General features: G+C 39.4%; 1 protein-coding gene across 5 annotated transcripts in view; it reads left to right on the forward strand.

Moving 5' to 3' along the window:
• GLI3 (GLI family zinc finger 3) overlaps nt 1-22163 on the forward strand; it is a 203898-nt gene that overhangs the window by 147504 nt on the left and 34231 nt on the right. For 3 of the 5 annotated variants that reach the window (XM_079301522.1, XM_079301521.1, XM_079301525.1), the window contains 3 exons: nt 13721-13937; nt 15392-15508; nt 16701-16841. In XM_079301522.1, the coding sequence (XP_079157648.1) occupies nt 13721-13937; nt 15392-15508; nt 16701-16841 (475 nt within the window). The remainder of the gene's footprint in view (nt 1-13720; nt 13938-15391; nt 15509-16700; nt 16842-22163) is intronic. The other 2 variants (XM_079301524.1, XM_079301523.1) reach the window with 1 other exon arrangement.

The following is a 22163-nucleotide window of genomic DNA, read 5'->3' on the forward strand; positions in this document are numbered from 1 at the left end:
CAGCTTTGAAAACAGGCTGTGGGGGTTTTCAGTTCTGGAGAAGATAGGGCACACAACTGGTGTGTAAGAAACCATGAGCCTGACAAACTCTGAGAGTGACAGCACTGTAAATATTGGTATTAGTGTAAGTGCTGTGTTTTTCTTTTTAAGCACTTTTAAATAGTCATGCTTTGTAGCTCTGGAATACTTGACTAGCTGTGTAGTATTTCACAGGTACAGAGTCATAGCTTTGCAACACAACTTTGCAGTCAATGGAATCATGGCCCCAATTATGAAGCTGCTTAATGGGTAATGTGATTTTTGTCAATGGCTGGCAGCAGTTGGACCACATCTATCAAATACACATAACTGTGTGGAGGTGCACTATCTGCACTCCTCAGGTGGGATGGCACTTAAAACTCCTTTCCCACAGCTTGTACCTTTGGTGAAGCAAACAGTGCATGAAAGCTGGCACAGTCTCTACAGTGGAGAAAGTCTTCTCTCCTTTTACTCTTCCAAAGCAAAGCTGGAGTCAGATGAATAGTTTTGTTGAAGACAGTCGTGGAACTGGAGGAAGCTGTGGGCAAAGACTGAATAAGGATGCTAGGCAGCCTTCAAAGTGAGGCATGTGAACTGGTGTCACTGAAGGAAAAAGTGCTTGTGTGACTGAACCTGTGGTTGACCAAAGTTTTCAGCCTTTCCTGGTCATTCTTCTCAGGAATGCATAATACAAAATTTCATCTGATTTTGAATTAAGGTTTTTTTCCCCATTTTGATAAGAGTCTACTCAGCACGCAAAGTTGGAAACGTACAGCTCCATTCTTCTCAGTTAAAAAGAAGGAAAGGGAGAGCTCTTCTTCCTTGTAACTCACCTGTGTTGGTGCTCTTCTCCCATGTGAACCTGTCTATATAAACCAAAATAAACAGTGATGTAAGGTATTAAACCCAAACCACATTTCATTGCCTTAATAAATTTCAAGACTAAATGCGAACAAGACTGTCAGTAAAACCTAATTTATTATTCACTGTCTTGCAAATAATGCATTAAGCACAAGAACTGTTATATTGAATAAAACCATAGGTTCATCCCATTTAATATCCTGTCATCAACCATGATCAAAGTACAGAAAAAAAAATTTCCTGGCGTAAAATTCCAGTTTCTGGAAACTTGCAGGTTAACATCATCAGAAGTGCTGCAAGAAAATGGTACAATTCAGCAAACCACTAAATGGAATTGCATGACAGGAAGGATTTCTGCTTTCAATAGTATCAGCAGCATTAACAATACTTAACATTACACAAACCTACTACTTCTTGGTTTTGTTTCCTATCTTTTTTTAACTTAGTCCAAATAGTTTACACTTGGCAGAATTTTTCATGGTAAATACTATCTAATGCTGAACATTTCCAAAAATACATCAGCAAGGTTATTGATTTATCCAAATGAAGCTCGAGAAGGAGAGAGTTTTCTGTACAAACTAGAAGAACTATTGCTTACCTTTTTACTAGGAAGCTGAACTTTGTCAGGAATGTTGCCCTAGATGATATAAATGTGATCTTTGCTGTTCTTGAGAAATTGTCCCATTCAGCCAAGTGATAAGCCCTTAAGAAGTTTCTATTAGCATGTTTTAAATAAACTAAGCACTCAGCATGTTCCAGTCCAGGGCCCACAGAGAAAAAGGAGGATCTTTCCCTGCAGCTGCAGCTCTGGTACCTCCTTGGGAAGCCTGTGGAGACTCAGCTGTCTGTCCAGCCATAACAATTTTGTGAAACAGAAAGCAGTCTTTAGAGAAGACAGGAGTCAGCCCAGAAACTGTACAGGCTAAGCAAGTTGGCACGAAATGCCTTTCTTTAACAGAACATAGACTTGCAGCAGGAGAGAGAAAAGGCTGCAAAATACAGCACGTGGAGAATGGAGGTACTGCCCCCTTGTGATTGTGCTCTGATACCATCTCTAACTTCAGGGCTGCACAGTGTTTGTAGGACCCCTGTCTTCAGTGCATGTTCAGCCTGAACATCCTGGACATACCCCGTGGGTCAGTGAGGGGCACAGGACACTGCCTCACCTGTTCCAGGCAGCCTAAAAAAGGAGGGAGCCTCCTACCTGTTTGTTTGCTGCCTGGAGGGCAGACTGTGCTCTTGCAACACAATTCCAGACTGATGCTGCCAAACTGAGCTAGTCACAAGTGACCACCAGGCTCAGTTTGTCTTCTGGAGTCCCAACCTACCACTCTTAATTCTGCAGAGGAGTCAAATTGTTCACAGCCATGACTTGAAAATATAGACAGCTGCTTTGAACATTCCGTATGCTGTGTCATGTTAACTAGCCCAGATCTTCTTGCCTGAAATTGGGCAACCACAAGTGGCACTTTTTGCCTCCATCTTACTTTGATTCATGTTTCTGTGCAAAATGAATCCCTCCCCTTCACCTCAGAGGGTGGTTGAAAGCATTAATGTTTTGTGAAGCAATTAGATTATACAGTGATGAGCACAGTGGAGAAGCTCAGGAGGGTGTCAGTAATTATTTATTCACTGATGGTTTAAATACAAGGGAAGGAAGGCCTATGGGCATTACTCTGGGCACAGAGAAGAAAAATACCAGAGGGCCTCCTGCTGAAGGCTACTGTGTGTCCTGTGGACTGGGTGAGTTAAGAATCGTGCAGAGGGGAAAAGGGGTGTGCTGTCACATAACTAAAAGCTGATGAGTCAGCACATGAAGATATGAGCAGGTTTACTTCTGGTATGTTTAATTTTGTGGATTAATTTACACCCATTTTTATAAAGGTACTGCTTGTGTTAAGAAAGTGTCTGCAAGACCTCATTGGTCTTTGCATTGGCTAAAAAAAGAGGCTGAAAGATTACATTTTGTGCTTCACACAGCTTTTCAGCATTGGATCCTCTATATAGCACTATGGGATGCTGAGGATGAAATCAGGTGAAAAGAGCCACATTTTGGTCTCTGTTTGTACAAAGCCAAGCACAGAAGGGCTCTGGTCTTTGACATGGATACTACTGTAGTTTGAATAATAAATTCTAGCAGTTTAGCACAAGCCAGAGGGAGCTCAGCTTGGCGGGTGCTTTGCTGTTGTCAGCTGGCAGTGTGGTGCTGTATCCTGACTACTGGCTGAGTACTTGAAAAGGAGATGCCACTCCTGCTGGCAGCTAATAGTGGATCTCCTTTAGCACACCAGGTAGAGCTTCTACTTTGTGCATTTGAAAACACCTGGTTTAGGTCTCAGCTGGGAGAGATTATGCAGAAAGGAGATGTGTGAAATAGCATCAAATGAGGATAATCCTTCATTTGACATTTACTCATTTGGTTACCTGCCTCAGTCCTGCAGTGCAGCACCCCTGCTATTAATCCTTTGTCAAGACCTACTTAATGTTATGTCTGCTCCCTGTGACAATTATTAGACTTTGCACTTCAGTAGCACTTCTTTTTGAGAGACAGCATGGTTTAGAGTGAGTATAGAGGGGGTAATCACTTCCCATGATATTAAGAGTACTGATTCAAAACCTTTACAAAAGATTAACTGGTCTTTAATAAACATAGGAGGCTGGGACTTCATGTTCTATAAGGTTTGAAACTTAGAACCTCTAGTCCCTTGAAATTTAGTTCCTTGGCAATGCTGTGATACCAAAACTACAAAGTCTGTTTTGAGAAAATAATCTGAATTCTCCGTCAGATCCAAGGTGTTTAAGTCAGTAGTTCCCCTACTACAAGAGATTTTCTTTTGGTCTAGGCAGATATAACTGTGAATATAACTTAGCCATCTCACAACCTGTGAAAATTCAGTTTCATGTAGGCACAAAAGCCCTTTGGAATCTCCTTGAAGATTTGAAAGAAACTGAGAAAACTCAGTAGCACTTTTTTTCCCCCCTCATGCGCTGCCCTGCTTCTCTGATAGTATCAGAACAATTAACAGAGTGTGGATAATTACAGCCAGACCCTGGCTGCTCTCTCTCCTGTCACTTTGCTCTGGGTTAATCTGAAGCATCAGGGAATGGTGGCAAGGATACTTTCACCAGGAGCACTAGAAAGGGATAGCCAGGTTTGTAGGGTGAGTTTAGCAGTGGATTGACATCTGTGAGGAAAACAAGGGTTGTGTTTCTGTAAGCAGGTATTGGATTCTCAGTTATTTCCTCATTTCATATAACCTCCTTGTATAGAATGTTTGTTGTATAATGAGTCAGTGCATTGTATCTAGAGATGAGTGACTAGGTAATATTTTCTCCAGTTTTCCTTTGTAAACACAGAGAGAAAATCAAGAGAAAAATAGAAATAGAGTTAAGATATCCAAATGAAGTATGAAGTTATCAACAGAGAAAAGTGAAAGTATCTTTAGCAGAGAGCCCAACCATCTAATTATACACTCTATTAAAAAAAAAAAAAAAAGGAAAGAGTATCCTTTTATCAGATTTAAATTATCCAGTTTTTGAATTTAACAGAAAGTCTCATAGTTATAAGACAGGAAACCCTCGTGTTCTCAATTCTCCTTCTTTATTCAATATTTTATATACTCTTATTATGACTTCTCTTATCCATCTTCTTTCTGATGTTGTTTTCAGTGTGCTCCTTAGAGTTCTTGCATTGTCTTTTCTGCTGATACTGTCTGAAAGTCTCCTTCTACTATATGCAATAATATTCCAGGGGAGGACCAACAATTTAAATGGACCATGGTTTTTTTTTCTGTTTTTTTTCCCCAGCCAATTTTTTTAACATGTTTTTGCCATAGCTTCATATTGATCAAATTTTTATTCCTTCATTGAATTCTGCATTGAGACAAGCAAGTGCTTCTTGTCATTTGTCTCAGTTAATTTAGAACCAGTGTATGAGTAGCTCTGACTCCATTTCAGTATTGATATGCATCTTGCTATCAGTACTGCTCATTCATCTAGCATACTGGGCTCTTAAGATAACCACTTAGCTTTCACCATGCTGCTCAAAATAATTTTGTCACATATGCAGATATAATTTTTTTCATTTCTCAACTCCATGCTCAGATTGCTGACAATTGCACTATGAAAGAGAAGACCCCATCTGAGAATTTGTATCTAACCTTTACTTAAATCCAACTACATAATTCTTACCTTTGATTTGTCTTTTAGACTATGAGTTGAAAGTTTGAGTATTTCTTAATTATGTCTGTGTAAAAGGACACAATCAGTTGCTGGTAAATGAAATTAAAAAGGACATGTTTAGCATAGCACAGGTAGAACAAAACACAACAATGTTTTGCAAGAAACTCATTATGATATGTAGGATAAAGAGTTTGTAAATTATGTCAGCATTATAGGTGTTTTGTTATTTTATTATCACTCTTATTGGGATCTACCTAAGTTAGAATACAGAGCTGATTTTTACTGAAAGCCCTTCTTACACTAAAAGCTTTCTAATAGATTGTGTGCAATATGTTGTAAATGAATGTTTTGATTCAGTTCAGACTGTGTTAAATGCACTCCCAGTGTAACCCCACTGAAACAGGTCCTGCTATAACTAGACCTTCACATATTTGCAATATAAGGCTTTATTCTCCATGGTCTTGTACTATGGTTAATGTAAAGAAGGAAATATAATACTCTATCCTGCAATATCATCTTAATTTCATACCTTCTTTCAAGGAGTGTGAATAACAGAGAAGTACCAAAAAGTGAATAAACGTTAAATTCACCACTATTACAGAAAGTTGCATCTGTATCAGGCTCTGTGGAAATATAACCATGCAGCTAGCCTCCTGCACAAAACTCATGCAGATTATAGGAGGGTGACATTCAGAGAGATTGTTTTGGAGGTCACCTACATTTTGCATTAGAAAGTGGTGTATGTTTCTCACCAGAAACATGAATGGCAAGATTTCTGCCTTTGGAAAGTGTAAAATCTAAGGAGCTGAGCAACATAAAGAATGCAGACTCTGCAGGCATGTATTGTGTGCACATTTACATGTGCACGTGCACCTGTATACAAGTGACATTATGTATACATGCCTAAATCATGTCACAGATCTTTAATTAAAAGTCCATTTGAAGCAACTTGCTCCAGACTGGTTTAGTGTTACTCAAAGTGTTTAAAGTCATTGAACCCACAGCAATATCAGTTCCAGGAAAGTTCTCAAGCTGAGACAAGTGTGCTGGAGTTTAGCACTTCATTTCTTCATTTTCAGTCCCCAAAAGCAAGTATTAATTAGCATTTTGAATGTAACAAATTATATCAGTTTTAGAAGCCCAGAAGTACTTAGCCATGAAGTTAATTTGAAATTATGTTTGCTAGAAGTGGCATGAGCTTGCATGGAGGGAGCACAGATAAATTATGCAAGGTACCATTAATACAAAGTCCAGCTAGGATCCTAAGGATTCCTTCACAGGAATAATCCAGTGAGAAGGACAAAGCTGACAGTGCTGTCTGAGCACATAAGGTTAATCAGTGTGGCCCTGCTCCTCTCAGTGAAACTGTGTCATTTTACTCTGGATATGCAATGTATTCATGAAGAAAAATTTCACCTAGCCTAGCAGATAAAACAGAATAGATAATAAGGTAAGCTGAAGAGAAAGTACAAACCACAGACTCTGTTAATTTTAAACTGGTAATAGAAAATTAAAAAAAAAAAGTGCAATGATGTACGTGAATTAAATACGATTGTAAAATGATGGTTATTATCTGAAAACTGGAAAACCTCGTAAAATACATGCTCTACTTTATTAGATGCAAGATATGTCTTTTTATCATTCATTTAGATGACTCATCTCTAAGTTAGGGATTTTTAATGCAATGTGTCGACATTGCAAATGCAGAGGGATACCTAGTAATTTTTGAAATATTTTCTAAATAATATTTTCAGATTTCAAAAAAAGATTTAAAGTCCCATACCTGCATTCAAGATCACATTATGTCTGGTTTCATAGTCAACCTTCAGTATTGTTTTCCCCTGTACTTGAGTAACAATCCATATAAACTTCTGATGACTTTTCTGCTTTGCCTACTCAAAGCACAGTGCTATCAGTTAAAAAATTCAGGGAGAGGAACAGAATTTAAAGCACAATTTTTTATTATTAAAAGTATTACATATATTGCTCCAAACAGAAGTGCATTTTAAAGTCTCTCTTCCTGTAGTGCTGTTAGGTTTTGGTTTTGTGTCTAAGATACTTGAAACTGCAAGAGTTTCACAAATCTCTTCAGGGCTGCAAGGTTGCCAAGTGATTTGTAACTCCTGTGTCCTGAGAAATTTGTCAGCATTCACTCTTGCAGGTTGTTACCATAAGGAAAAGTAGAGGACAGCGTTCAAAACGTCTTTTTACTCCCTCCTGTGTGTTTACAAGGAATGTACATAAGTCCTGTTTCTGCCAATCCAAACACCAGGAGACAGTTTTCTTACCTGTTGTTACCGGTTGCTTCTTCTGCGTCCTCGTTTAAGGAGAGCTCACTGGCTTGTTTCCTTCTACACCTCTGCTGGGGTCTGTCCTGCTGACTGTCCACAGCTTTGCACATCTGAGTATGCAGTGTTCCTGTCATCTTATACATATATATTGTTTCATCAAAAGATCTATACAAACTTCTATGCATGAAGTCAGCTTGTGCATATCCCCTCAGCACTCATGGCTCAGCTCCCAGCCACTCTTACATATTTCCTATATTTTAAACTACATGTCTGTTTATCATGGGATGAATGAAGCTGTTTCTTACACTAGATTTTATTTAAATAAATAAATAAATAAATAAAAAGCATCTGAGCATGTGAAAAGCAGTATATGATCACTATTAACTTATGACTTGTATTATGACTTACTTCAGTTGAGATTACTCTGTCTGTACAACCCAGGCTTTAGGACAGCACTTAAAGACTTGCTGAAGTCAGTATTTAAGAAGTATTTAAGAGTTATTGGGGTGCTTTCCTGAACAGTAGCTGGGTCCATTTGTAAAGCAGTAAAGATGCTCGTTTGCCTCTCAACAACTTTCATAAACAATTTATACGGACGTTGAAAATCAAAATTAAAAGCTAGAGGTGAAAAGCTGGACTGGTCTAAGCAAAGGATAAAAACATCACTGAATTCAATGAGTCCAGATATTCTTCCAACATTAGCAGTTTCTTACTAACTCAAATTTCTCAGTTTCCCTTGTCCATAGGCTTTGTGCAATTCTTAAGGGGTAAAAAGACAAAATGGTGACATCTGTACCTACTTGAGCATGAGTATTACATATACTGTGGGTAAATTGCTTCAAAGAGATGTGCATTTTAAAGTTAGCTAGGTGTTATCCTAGTTTGTGATGATCAGCTTTATTGAACATGAAGGCAGTCCACCTACAAATTATTTAGCCTTTTCTTGAACTGGGGTCCTTTTTGAAGGGATTTATATAATTTGATCTATCTAAGTCCCTGATGGCAAAAAAAAAAAGTGATGGAGGCTGTAGAGCAAACAAGGAGTGCCAAGCATTTTCCACAGCTTGGGAAGGGGCCTGCAATGCTGGTTGCACCCTCCCTCTTGAAGTGAGTGTTAGGATTGTGAATGTTCCACCCGGACATCAGAGACCTTCAAAGGCCAAAAGGCCTGAAGCCCTCTCCTGTACCATGATCTGGATGGAGACAATGTGTCTCACTATGCCCCATGTTCCTGTCTGTGACTTGTTCTGCATTGTTTTACTTCAAAAGATGTTGGACAGTTGGGCTACTATGAGGACAAGCAAAGAAAGAAGATCAGAGGTCTGAAAAAATTATACAAATGAGTTTAAATAGAGTTTGCCAGTTTTTTCCAGACTGGACAGGAAGAAGGTATAGAAATAATTCCAAATATTTAAAAAATAAAAGAGAGGAAGGGAAAGGCAGATAATGAGTGCTGCATAGAATAACAAAGTGCTGGATCTTCAGTGGACACAGGAAATATTTAAGATATAGGATAGGAAAGAAACTTTTAATATGATAAACATAATGTTCTTTATGAATAAATAAAGATACACCAAAGAAACCAATTTCTCTTTCTGAAGTTTAAAAATGAAGAAAAAAAAACCATTAAAAACATCAGAAATGCCCTACTGTGTCAAACTAGAGGTGTTACTCTAGTCAGTGTGTCTCTGATGGTACAAACACGGGATGCTATTTAGGAAGCAAATGAACCCCCCTGCATGCTCATTTTTGTTCTCTTAGTGCTCTCCCAGCATCAATGTTCTTTAGGTTATCAACCCCAAAGAAGACATTCTTTATTGTACCCTTCAGTATTTCTTTACAGACCTGTTGTCTTTGGGTTTGTCTAGTCACATATGAACCTTCTGTCTATGTCTGCAGCTTCCAAAAGTCCACAAATGCTTTTTTTTACTCTTTCAAGTTGTTCCCCTATGTCTTTCATTAAATGCTCCCTCATTAACATGCTTGGGAAGCTGTTGTCCTAAAACCTTGCTAGCAGCACCAGAAAGTGAGACAGCCCTTGCAGTATTCACAAATTGGAATCTCCTCTGCATTTTTTGCCTCCTTAGGCACACCTATGCAATGTATAGGAAAGAAGAATTTTTTCCTGACTTTAATTCACAGATGTTTTGTGGTAAATTCCACAGCTGTGACCAGAAACTGAAGGACCTTATTAGCAGGACAGCCACGAAGTAGCCACAAAGTTTGGTTTTGATTATAATGTCTGTTTTTCTTCTTCTTGAAGTCGGTTCTTTAAAATTTGATGTGTTCATGTAATTGCAATGTAGTTCACTGCCCTGCATTACCTCCAGTGAAGGGAGTTTGAGACAGATGAGGAGAAGAGAGACAGACAGACAGACTGACAGACACAGAAGCCCACAGTATGATAAAATAAATGATATCACTGATGGGCTTTTCTGTCAGTGTATATGAGTTATTGAATGCTTAAGCAGAAATATTACATGTTTCTTCTAACCCTTATTCCTCATAAAACTCAACAACTAGAAAGATAACAGGCATGTAATTTTTAATGGCTATACATGCTTTCATCTTCTTTTTCTTTTCTACTTAGTTTAAAAGTCTGTAACAGAAATACAAATTAAATTCCCTCCAGTGGTGTAAATTTTCATATCTCAGTAGGTAGATGGAAGGAAAAGATCCATAGTTCATTTACATTTCTGTGAATCCAAGATTTTTTGGAAGTGATTGTGTTTTGGAAAACATGAACAATTGGTGCAGGAATCTCATGTTCTTCTGGCATCTGGATTTCAGAAGTCTTTAGCTCTCCTTGTCTGAAATGCAGCCTCTTAAAATTGTCTTAAAAGAAACATGACTCAGAATGAAGCCTCTAGAGCTACTCATTGCTTTTGAAAAAACCTGATTGTTGGTTTTAGTAGTTCCAAAGTCTCAAAATTACTACTTTCAGGTCTTGTTTACTTCTTCTGGACATGAATTTTAGGTGGTTCCTGAGTCATGCTGGACATTTATAAGCAGACATGATTGGAACAATTGGACAAGGAACTGTCCACCATTCCTGTTGATGCTGTCCACCTGGCTAGTGTGAGCTTGGTAGGGCCAGCAGGAGGGCATATGACTGCTGGGTGAGACAGAGGGATCACATGGGGCTCAAGATTCCCCCTCCATCCTGTATTTAAGAGTTGCTGAACAAAGTGCAGTGAAAAACTTTGGGAAGAAGGGCAGGAATCCAGGCCTTCCCAATAGAGCACACCATGCCAGCAATGTTGAGAGCTTTGATTTATTTTTCTTCTTTTTGGCCCTCAACATTAACTTTAATGTATGGTTTCTGAAAGGCAGAGAAAGACCTACCACCTTCTGTTCTCTTCAGAACCTTCTGATCTGTTCAAATCAGAAAAATCCTCCAGGCTGCCCAGTGACAACATCTTGCATGTGAGTGACATTAAACCCAGCCAGGTCAACTTGCCTTTGGAGGAGCTCTCCAGAAATAGCTGGAGAGGATCATTATTTGAAGGCAGCTATCTGGGCTATTTAAGAAATCACCCTGATGGCTGAACCATTGTCTCCATTCCTGAGATACTCCCCTTAGCTGTGCTGGCTACTCCTCTGCTCCCTCACAATCACTTTTTCATTTTATGCTGAGATATTTGAAGTTTGGAGGTAGAGGGAACGAAATGCAGGTTTTCAGGCTCCATAAGAAAATCCTGGTTCCTTAGACTCAACCATTGCTGATGAGCACCAGGTAAAAGAAAGATACTAAGGAAGAAAGGATTTCTCCTTCCCCTAGCACATCTGTCCAGCTGTGTCTTAATGCACCTGCTGCTGGTGTCATCGTTTTTCCAGTAAGAGCCTCTAGCTAAGATGATGTCTGTCTCCTCTGTTGTGCTCTACAATTTTGTCAATGCCTGGCTTAGCATCCTCCTTCTGGATGCTGTTGTATAGTGTGAAGACATGTAGATAACAAGGACATCTCTAGGAGGTAAAATCTATCCTTTTGGTGGAGGCCATTTTAATTTATGTAGGGAGGGGAATAGCAAGTATACTTACTGAATGCTTAAGCACTGCACTGTTTGAGTCATACAATTGTCTTTTTACTATGTGAAGTTTGAAGCATATTATAAAAGTTTTTAACCTGGACTTGTAAAGCTGTGTATTGTTGTGCATGGCCAAATAGAAAAAGTCAAAAACAACCCAGAACTCAACCTGTATTTCCAAAGGCTGCTATGTGCTTGGACCTGCCAGTGAAATCAGTCCACTTATTTTTTTCTTTTAAACTGACTCATCTGAAGAGTGAAAGTATCCTAGGCTTTAAACACTCACAGAGAAATAAAATACCAAATTGTTTGTGTGTCCTGTTTGTTGATCTTGGTGAATTTGCCAGCATCCTCAGGATGGTGCCGTCTAGCGTTTGAGTGTACGAGGTGACCTCACAGTGTATGTGTGGAAGCAAAAAACACCAGGGATATAGTCAGAGGCTTTTTTTTCAACCTCATATATGGCAGTGTAATTGTGTGTTTTTTAATGAACAGACCAGAGTAGTTACACTTGGTAATGTTTGTTCACTAAAAAGGAAAAGGGGTGTTAAATCATTATGTTCTTTGATGAATGGCTTGTACACTGAAGAATAAATTGAACAAACTGGCATAGAGCTCAGTGAACATGAAATCAGCTATTAGAAGAAAGCTTGTGAACAAATTCTGAGCCTGATATGCATCTTTTGATTAATGTCCTATTAATCATCCATAGTGGCTACCTTAGCTAAGTCGTGCTGTAATCATTCATGGTTGCTTACAGGAACACTAGCAGGGACTATAGAGCTTCAATAACTGAATATTATTACTGATTTCTCCCTAACTCTTGCTGTGAACAATTACTGTTTTCACTATGTTTCTGCCTCCCTTTATTAGAAAGAATACAATGCAGAATGAAAAGAGAGTTCCTCAAAGACCAGTAAAATTCTCCCAGGGTATTCTTAATGATATTCTGTCCTAAATGGGCAAACTATTGTAATGCAGAGTTCTCACCAGGAATAATAGTAATGTAATCATATTGAGACTGTCTTTTTATGAACTGAAGTGAAACAGACAAAATGTATAGTCATATAATGAACACAGAATTTCTGTAGAATTATTATTTGAAATGGTTGCAATTACTTTGGCTTTTTGTATCACAGTATTTTCAGTTAATGCACTTAAGTGCAGCAGCAATTAAGATCCAGACTGTTAATTTGGATAAATTTGACATTAGAAGAAGCCTTGATTCTTGGAAGGTATAATGCCGACTCTCCTCTCCTTTGAGACCAAATGTTTTGTAGTCCTGTGGCTTTTTTGAACTCTAGTAGTTCAGTGTATTTTTTAAAATCAATTAATGTTTGTTTTCTTTTTGTTTTCCCCCTTTATGATTGGAAGTCATTGGCAAATATTTACAGGAGGATCTTTTACTCCTGTGTGTGAAGATTTAGTTCCACACCATTTATTTCTCAAGTGTGACACAAAGAATGCTTTTGCACTACCCACAAAATAGGTCCTTAGATGGCAGTGCGATTTCCTCCTAAGTCACTGTGGTCTGGGAAATACGGTGAAGTAATGAAGTGATGACAGGTATTAACATGCATAATGGGCTTTAATAGACATTTAATGTTGTTTAACTGGAAGAAGGGGAAGTGCTTTCCCATTGGAATATTTCTACATTGGAAGTCATTGATCACCAATTTCATAGGGGAAAGGTTAATCCATCAGTTTCTGTAACCAAACGGCACTGATGGAAATTCTTTAGGTGACATTCTGGATGAACTGAGCTTTCCATCTTTGCAAACAAATGAGTGATATGACAAGCATGGTGTTCAGAACACATTTAACCAATTGATTTTCTCTCCTCTTGTAATAAGATCTAGAGACATATGAAAGAGTGTAGCACGAGCCAAGATTAAAGGAACTGCTTCATACACGTGAACGTAGGGGAACTGCATTATCAATAAAAGTACTATAAAGCATGTAGGCACCCATTCTTTTTCTTTATATAAAGTTTGTTATTGCAATAAATAGCTGCTATTGAACAGCCTGCCTTTTATTTCAGTTTTTCTGAATTTTATTTCAGTCAGCTTTCTGTGGTTTCTGGTAGAGGTTAGGAAAAACTGTTTGTTTTGTTATGGTATCATTTTTGTATTCATTAGTAAATGCAGGGCAACTCTGGATTCAAAATCAGGATTTATCACCCTTTGGGGCACAAAGAAGGATATGAGGGGGAGGGGGAAATCCGGATTCAAGTAATCTAAAGATATCAAATATATTTTAAAGTTTTAATCAGTATGGTTCCTTACCGTAATGATCCTCATCTTTTTCCTCCCTCTTCCCTCCTTTTTCTCCCAAATTCAGCCCTGCTCTGAGTTTCACATACCCTCCTACACCAGTGTCCCTCCAGCAAATGCATCAGCAAATTATAAGTCGTCAGCAAACCCTAGGTTCAGCCTTTGGACACAGCCCTCCACTCATCCATCCTGCTCCAACCTTTCCTACCCAGAGACCTATCCCCGGAATCCCCAGTGTCCTGAACCCTGTCCAGGTCAGCTCTGGACCTTCTGAGTCCACACAGGTGAGAGACAACAAAAGAAACCTTTACACCCCATTAATTTAAAAATTAAATAAATGGCATTGTCTTGATGGCAATTAATCACCACTGTCACAGAGACCCTTTGATAACAGTTTTCTTGTAGCTCTAGTGCTCGCAGTCACTTTATTATGAATCACAGGAGTGTTGGTGTAGTTCCTGATTGGTAGTGTGCTTTTAGTCCTCATAAATATTCCAGTATACTGCAGCAGCTTCTCGTTCCATACTGCCTCTCCTTGATCTTCTACAGGAACTTCGTAGAGGTGGGGAGTAAGAAAAGCTACAAAACACATCAAAACCACCAATGTTTTAAAGATCAGCAGCTTCACCTTCAAATCAGGCTGACCCTAGGATATATAAAGTCATATTCTGCCCTCCTTGTACAGCTCTCAGTAACCTGGAGCAAGTAATTCTGTGAGCAAGAGAGTAACTAAAGAGCAGTGAAGAGGACTGAAGGTTTTTACTCTGATTTTTGTAAAATTGGACTTACTGACTCTGAATTAATCATTTCAGGAAGGTGTATTCTTAAAACCTGGGAATGAGCAGCAGTGAATCAGGCCTCTATATGGAGTTTATCACTGTTTGTGATTTGCCTGGTATTAACTACTGTTGTTTGTTTCTAGATGACCTGGGAGAGGTTATTTATCAGTCTGGAAGCTGTTTATCTCCTGACTAGCTTTTACAAATGTAGGAGAAGAACATACTGATGTAGAAAACATTGATTTTTTGTGGGGTCCCTGCAAGTTCAGATATCTATAAAAGATCTCTAGATTCCTACAAGATCCATTTGCAGGTGTAGATAATGGTGTTCAGTCAAGCACAACCAGAGAAAAACAGGATTCTGGCCTGTTTATGTCAGTTATTTTGCTACTAACTTGTGAGGATCCAGGACTTCATCTAGGATTTTTTTGCCAAGTATCACACTAGTGTTCAGTTTTTCTTCCTATCCACCCATTATAATGGGAACCATAGTGAATGGGAAGCATAGTGAAGAAGCTGAGCTCTCATGTGCAGATACTAAATGCAAAACCTTTCCTTAAGTGTGAAAAAATAAATGTTTCTCTTGTGTTTCTTTGAGCATGCAGATTTTTCTTCTCAAAATTGCCTTTTCAAAGTTGTCATTATGTGGAATATCATGTTCTTCCTACCTCTCACTGCTCTGACAAAACCAGCATTGGTTTGTAGCAAGCAATTACATCAAATGCTCCCCTTTCCACTCCCTCCCTGCTCAGCTACAAGGTTGAGCGATGCAGTTCTTCCATAAGTTAATACTATGTAATTGAAGAACAATGCAATTGCAAATCAAATATAATTAACGTGAAGCTTCTCCATACAAAGTTGCTGAGCTGATGCTGCATATTTTTGTTTGGAGCCACATATTTATGGCAGTCTAATTTTGTCTTCTTCTGGGGTGGAAAACAACCCCCACCTGCCTGCAGCAGAATAAACCCACGAGCGAATCTGCAGTGAGCAGCACCGGAGACCCCATGCACAACAAGCGCTCCAAGATCAAGCCGGACGAGGACCTCCCCAGCCCGGGAGCAGGGAGCATGCAGGTACGGCAGCCAGGCCCAGCCATGAGCTTCCCCCTTGCTGCTGGAGGCACAATGCATGCACCTTGCCTGTGGCACACGGGCTTCCAGCTCCCTGCCCTGGGTGGGCTGCATGCAGTGGCCAGGGTGATGGGAGCAGCTGCAGATGAGCACAGAGAGGAAGGAGGCTGATGGAGAGGCACTTCCGACCAGTCAGAGCACGCTCAACGCTCTGTTTGCCACAGAAAAGTGAACAAGGGACTTTATTCAGGTCTTTATTAAGGACATGTTTTCTGTTCAGCAAAAATACTTAAGGCCACCTTGACTTTTACTGGGTCTTAGCACTGTTCTGCTCTGAGGCCCCAGTGTCAGGCTCCAGTCTCGTTTGCTGCACTTTCTATACCAGTTAATGCCACTGGTTTTAGCAGAGTGACTCTTGATTTACGGTGACTCAGGGAAGATGAGAATCAGAGCCTCAGTCTTGAGAGTGAATCCATGAAAACAAAGCAGAGGTCTGCCTAAATCCTTCAGCAGGTTTGAAATTGAAAAATAGCAGGAGTGCATAATCTGAACCAAATGTTAACGCTAACATCTGACTCTTACCCTCAGCAAATAACAAGCTGGGGACAATGTGGCACCTGATGAACTGGAGGTGGGAAATCTAACCCCAAAATTAAATACTTTCTTCCCCCACTCACCCCTTTTATGCACGCATACCGATTTTAGCATGCAAACCTGTTACTGTTTTAATAATGGAAATACACTGGATTACTGGTGATCCAATTTCTGTCCAACTCTAGTACTGAAATCAAATGGCAATTAATTCAACTATATTGAATAGTGCCTTTCACATTAGTGGTGCCACTGAATCATGGAAGCCAGGTGCATAAATAGCAAGCTGCTTAAATAAAGTGTGAGGGGATCCAGACCATTATGATTTATTTTTAATTGAAATGTAATGGGAACAAAGAAATTATTTTACATGTATGATTTGCAAATGGCTTCTGGCTTATCAGGCCTGTTTTGGGCTTCTGTATTTTGTAGAATGGAGTAGTATAGTGAAGTGAGAATAAAAATAATCCTCCCTCCCCTACCTTCTCCACACACACCTCCCTATCATCTTTCTTTTAATGCTGAAGTAATTCACTTTTCTTCCTTCTCAGTTCCAGAATTTCCTCTCTCTTCTTCTCACCCCTGTTTTTTTTCCTCTCTCCAGGAACAGCCAGAAGGAATGACCTTGGTAAAAGAGGAAGGGGACAAAGATGAAAGCAAACAGGAGCCTGAAGTGGTCTATGAGACAAACTGCCACTGGGAAGGCTGTTCCCGGGAGTTTGACACGCAGGAACAGCTAGTGCATGTAAGTTAATGGTATTCAGGAACTAGGTTTTAAAACTACGTGACCTTTTCCATGGGGGTCAGGTTCTCTGACCCTATGCTGAGTCAAGTTTCTTAGCTAACAGAGCTGCAAACTGGAGAGGGGTTTATGAGTTTCTGAGAATAAAGAAAACTCGAAGCCACAGTGCTTGACCTGTTCAGTCAGCTAAAGCTTAGTGTAAAATTCAATAAAGTCTTCCACAGAGATTGTAATGGCTCTGATCCTGTAAGCCAGCAAACGCTATTTTGAGTTAGAGACTTTGATAGTTATTGAGTAATAGTAAGCTGGACATGAATGATTATTAACCTTTAGTCAAGTTTGATTTTTTTCTCCCCAAAGGGGCTGTAGCAGTAGAAATGGCTGAGGGGAATTTTTTCCCTTCCCTAAGAGAGATTTTGCTATCAATTTACTGTTGTGTATAGACTGAAAGGGATTATTTGGCTAAATACATGGGGACTGAGTTTCTTCACTCATTTTAGCAAAAGCAACGTGTACAATCTTTTCTGTGGTACACCAAATATTAATTCTATCTCCCTTGTTTTTTATTCCCCTCTTCCAAATAAACAACTTGTACTGTTTGATAATATTGGAAGATAGAAAGTAAGCAATCAAAACTCAGAATACAACCTGACAAGTACAATCCCCTGCAATTCTAACTTCCTTAACTAGCAGCACCTCTCTTATTTACTGACATCATAGAACATATTGAATACTCTGAATAAAAAATTAATTCTTAGTACAGAACAGAGCGCATCTTCAGCAAATAAGTGTGTGACAGAATAGTATTTAGTTTAGAAAACTGTTTAATACTTTACTGAAGATCATGCAAAATCTATGGCAGAATTTGGCTAGTACTTCTGAAATAGCTAATTGAAAAATCCACTTTTTGACCCAAAATAAATTAAAACAAACCCACCATATATTTCCAAACACTATGCCAAATGGTAAACTTACCTTGCAAAGCTGACTTTTGTAAAGTGGTTTCAGCTTTCACTTGCTGGAATGTGAGAACCTCTTGGTGTTGCAATTATTCATCAAGATGTATTTTCAGGTTCTTGTTATTATTAAGTAGCAGCAATAATAACTACAGTACTGATAAATGAAAGACAATCAACAACTAAAATAATATCCAAAATGTGACATTTTTCCAAGAATTCTTTTAGACACATCATTCCCTAGCAATGAAATTGAGGAATTTACAATTCCCCAAATTGAAATGTGAAGAGAAACTCTTTTGGTGCCATAGTACCTTTTGGGGAAGAAATGCCATATGAATGGCTTCTACAAGTAGTTTGACACATTTCAATTGAAAGATCAAACGTTGGTCTTTGAACTGATTCTGTGCAAATGGACCAAATTACATCATAGGGGGCTTTACATAGGCATAGTCTTTATATCTGCTAGCAATTTTAAGGCTGAAGCTTTATGATGCCTGGCAAACCTTTCAGTATTCAGAAATTATCCCAGTGATGGTGATAAATAATATACACAAAAATATATGAAAAAAGAGAAATTCAGAATAAAGGTACCTTTGGCAATAAAAAAAGAAAAAGGATTTTTTCATGTTCCAGGTTTAAAATTTAATGGAAGTCCACTGAGCATGTTAGCTAATAGCTTGTGTTTTTTATTTTAAAGTTAATTAAATTTACAAGGTGGTAATTTAGTTCTTCTGGAGCTTAATGTTAAAGTTGATTTATTGGTTTTGGTGGGATTTTCATAGCAAATCTGCCTACACTGTAGTGGTCAACAGCAAGTCTGAAAAAAGTGTATTTCTTATGCTTCTGAACAATGACAGCATCTGAAACTAGTTTCTCTGGACATAGAAAAAGAAATATAAAGTTTTTCTATAACACGGAGCTCTTTTTGGCCAGGTTCAGGATTCAGGTGTGTTATGATGGTGTTTAGGATTACAAGGAACAAGACTTGACTCCATACCCTGAAGACAATAAATTCATCATGGCAACCATCACATTTAAGTAGCACAAATCATGCTGTAAGAGTCAGCGGGATTCAGTGATGGGGCCATGGTTTGTGATTTCTTTTGCTGCTCCGGCAGAGCCCTGCTGTGGGGACTCGAGCAAGTTATTTCTGCCCAGAATTGCAAAGGGCTTCAGACATCTAACTGTTTAAAAGGATGGCCACTCACCCCAGTCTGCCTTTTGCACGTTTTGTCTGCCCTTGATTGCCACAGCCCTCTGATGCACATCTGGGAAATGAGGGCTGGTCTCAGTGGGGCTTCGTGGGAGGGCAGCCCTGGCTTCACTCTGGCACAAAGTGTTCCATCCCTGAGCATTAGGTCCTTGAAAATCTCAGCTTAAAAAGCACCTTATGTATGCCTCCTATCCAAATACTGTGGGTAAGTCCAAGTAGGTACAAACTGCTGTAACTGCTGTGCTGAAACCTGTGTCAGTGCAGTTCTGAGTGCTGTGTGTGCCCGAACAGGCACAGGCACGGTGTGTGTCTCAGGGCCTGTGCACACACTTGGCTCCACAGCCCTGGCACTGTGGGAGCAGCTGGAGGCCTCCCCAGGCCCCAAGCCTCACAATGCCAGACACTGTTCAAACTCAGGATGAGGAGTGTACCTGACATGGGCATGAGATCCTTTCACCCTGTGGCTCTGGGGCCACATTGGGATGCTTGTGCTGTCAGGAGCTACCTGACCTGGCAGAAGAGGTCTGCCACCATGCCTCTCCTGTCTCCTGGCACATGCCCCTGCTCTCCTGGTGATCCCCAACACACTGGCAGACTCAGCAGAGCCTGAGCTGCTCCAGCTGAGCTTGAAGAGCTTGAATGTTTGGAAGAAAGATGCTAGACAGGATGTTAAAAGTATAGATAACCATTCAGTTTTGTTGATTCTGCTGTCGGGTAGTAATCACCAAGACAGAGGCAACTGGCATAGATAAAGGTAATAAAGGCTTAAATTGCCCTAGCAAGACTCATACAGCAACATCTGCCATCTTTCTGTATGGTTGTAACCATGCATAATAGTAAGAGATCAGACCCAGAATGTCCAATGGCACAGGACAGACTGTTCTCCAAGCCTTGCTTCCAAATGCATTTAAATTTTAGAGGAACTGTGGTGTTAAGGGAAGAGATGGAAGTATATTTCTAGCTGTTTCTTTTGTTTTGTTTCCTGAAGGGTTAAGTAACTTCACATGAATTCTAGTTATGCCAGGTTGAGTAGAGTTTCAAGAAGCTTTTCCACAATACATAGTGCACACAGTTCATGGTATAGATGTCACTACTCCCACTATATTTAGGGTGTATACACAAGCACATATGCATGTGTTTTGAAAAACGTAAATATGAGTTTGTGTATATTCAGGTCTTTCTGTCATATATGCATAACTTTCTTATTTCTTGGGGAATTTTGAGACCTGATTTACTTTGAAATCAACTGTAGTTGAATCAGCACTACAAAGTGATATGTGACATAGCACGTATGAAACAGTAAATGCAAACAAAATCTGTCTAAATATGTGGTATAGCTTTGCAGCAGAAATTGCAATGTTGTGCACAGAAGTCAGCATTTGATGTCATTTTATGCATTTCTGTAGCAAAGTCCTGCAATTATTAGTATAAAATGTGGGTGCCACTGAAAGCATTCTTCAGTCCCAATGTTTTCTGACTGAATTTATGAGCAGAACCTGAGCTGCTGTGAATAAATAACTGAAAAGCTGTCTAAAAGAATCATTATTGACCCACCCAGAAGGGTCTGACATTGAAATTATTTTGGCACGGGTACTCTTATTTTCAAGTGATATGAGCCACTTAGAATTCAGCATGGTTACATTTTCATGATGCATGCACCAAAAGGCAAGGTGTTAAACCATCAGATGCTCTGCCTTATTTATAACACCTATCCATCCATCCTCTCGCCCCCCTCCTTCTCTTACAGTTAATAGAAAGATTCATGATTCTTCATGGTTGTCTATCTAGCGTCTGACAGTACCGACTGCACTGCTAAAGCAAGTCACTATCTATAATTGATATCCTTCTATGGAATAGGGTACCGGCTGCAATTGAAGGGTTTTGCTGAAAGCTCTTAAATCCTGACAAGTTCTGCCCTTGTTCTGGTTGTTGCTGAGCTGCACTGCTGAGATCCCAGGGTTATTTGAAGTTGATGCAAAAGGGGCGCGTGCATTGCACATTAGCAAGACACAAAGTTGGGGAGCTGCGTTAGGGCTGCCACTGCATCCTCCTGCCAGGTAGTCCTATTTACAGTGCATTGCACTCCTGAAAAGGCTGGTTAGATTGGTGCTTGAAATGTCTATTATAGGTTTCTTTCTTTCTCTTTTTTCTTCTCCTCAAAAAATTAAAAAAAGATCTTATTTATTTTAAAGCCTCAGTTTGCTGCTGGGGTCTTTATCGTTCAGCTGTTTAATTAATTTCTCTACCCAGCGAGATACTATAATTTGGCTTAGCTGAGCTTAAGTTTATTTTAAATATGTGAGTGCCTAGAAGCTAATAAGATATTGTATATATTTATAAATCTGCTTTTTGTTGCAGTTTATCCTTTTTTTCCCCCAGAAATCAGCTAAGAATAAAATATTGCAAAAGGGTTAGACGCTAAAGATAAAAGTTTATTTAAGAAAATTATCCTTCAAGGAAATGACTGAATTTATTGTTAAATATTAATACAGTGGCAATCAGAAAAATGCAGTGCTGCCTATTTCTCATCCCCCTTGCTGCGTAGCCTTGATGATAATTATTTTTTATTCAAAAACATGCTTGAAAAACTGTAGAGCTATTTTTTTGTTAGTGTTTTCTCCTGAACTGTACAGCAATAAAATTCTTCCATTGTTGTTACATTTGATTAGATGAAATCAAAAAGCCCTAAACTATCAGCAATGGTTTACATTCAGGATTCCATTTGCTGAGATCTTCCTACCCATTTGGAAAGCCCTGGTGTCTGGAGCACTTTCCTGCCAATCCCTGGGGATTGTACAGATCCACATGGTTCCCTTCTTGTACCAGAGGTCAGCTTCTTGTGTTTTTTGGATACCCACAGGTTCCCAAGGCATCTCAGTGCACTGAGGGTTTCCAAAAGAACCATTACATGGAGTTCTGAGACTGGAGTTTCTTAATGTTCCTGCTCTCTCTTCCTACAGAAAACAGTGGGTTCAACTCTGACTGACAGAATTTGGCCAGCAATCCATGGAGACCTACATAAAACCCCAAACTGTGCCCACATCCAAGGCACAGGATGCTTAGGTGTTACAGCATATATGAGGTGCCTTAATCAATTTTATGCACCACAAAACACTTAAGAACATCAGGAGATGGGGAACACACCCCTCTGAA

The sequence above is a fragment of the Erithacus rubecula genome (assembly GCF_903797595.1).
Source record: "Erithacus rubecula genome assembly, chromosome: 3".
NCBI classification, from domain to species: domain Eukaryota; kingdom Metazoa; phylum Chordata; class Aves; order Passeriformes; family Muscicapidae; genus Erithacus; species Erithacus rubecula.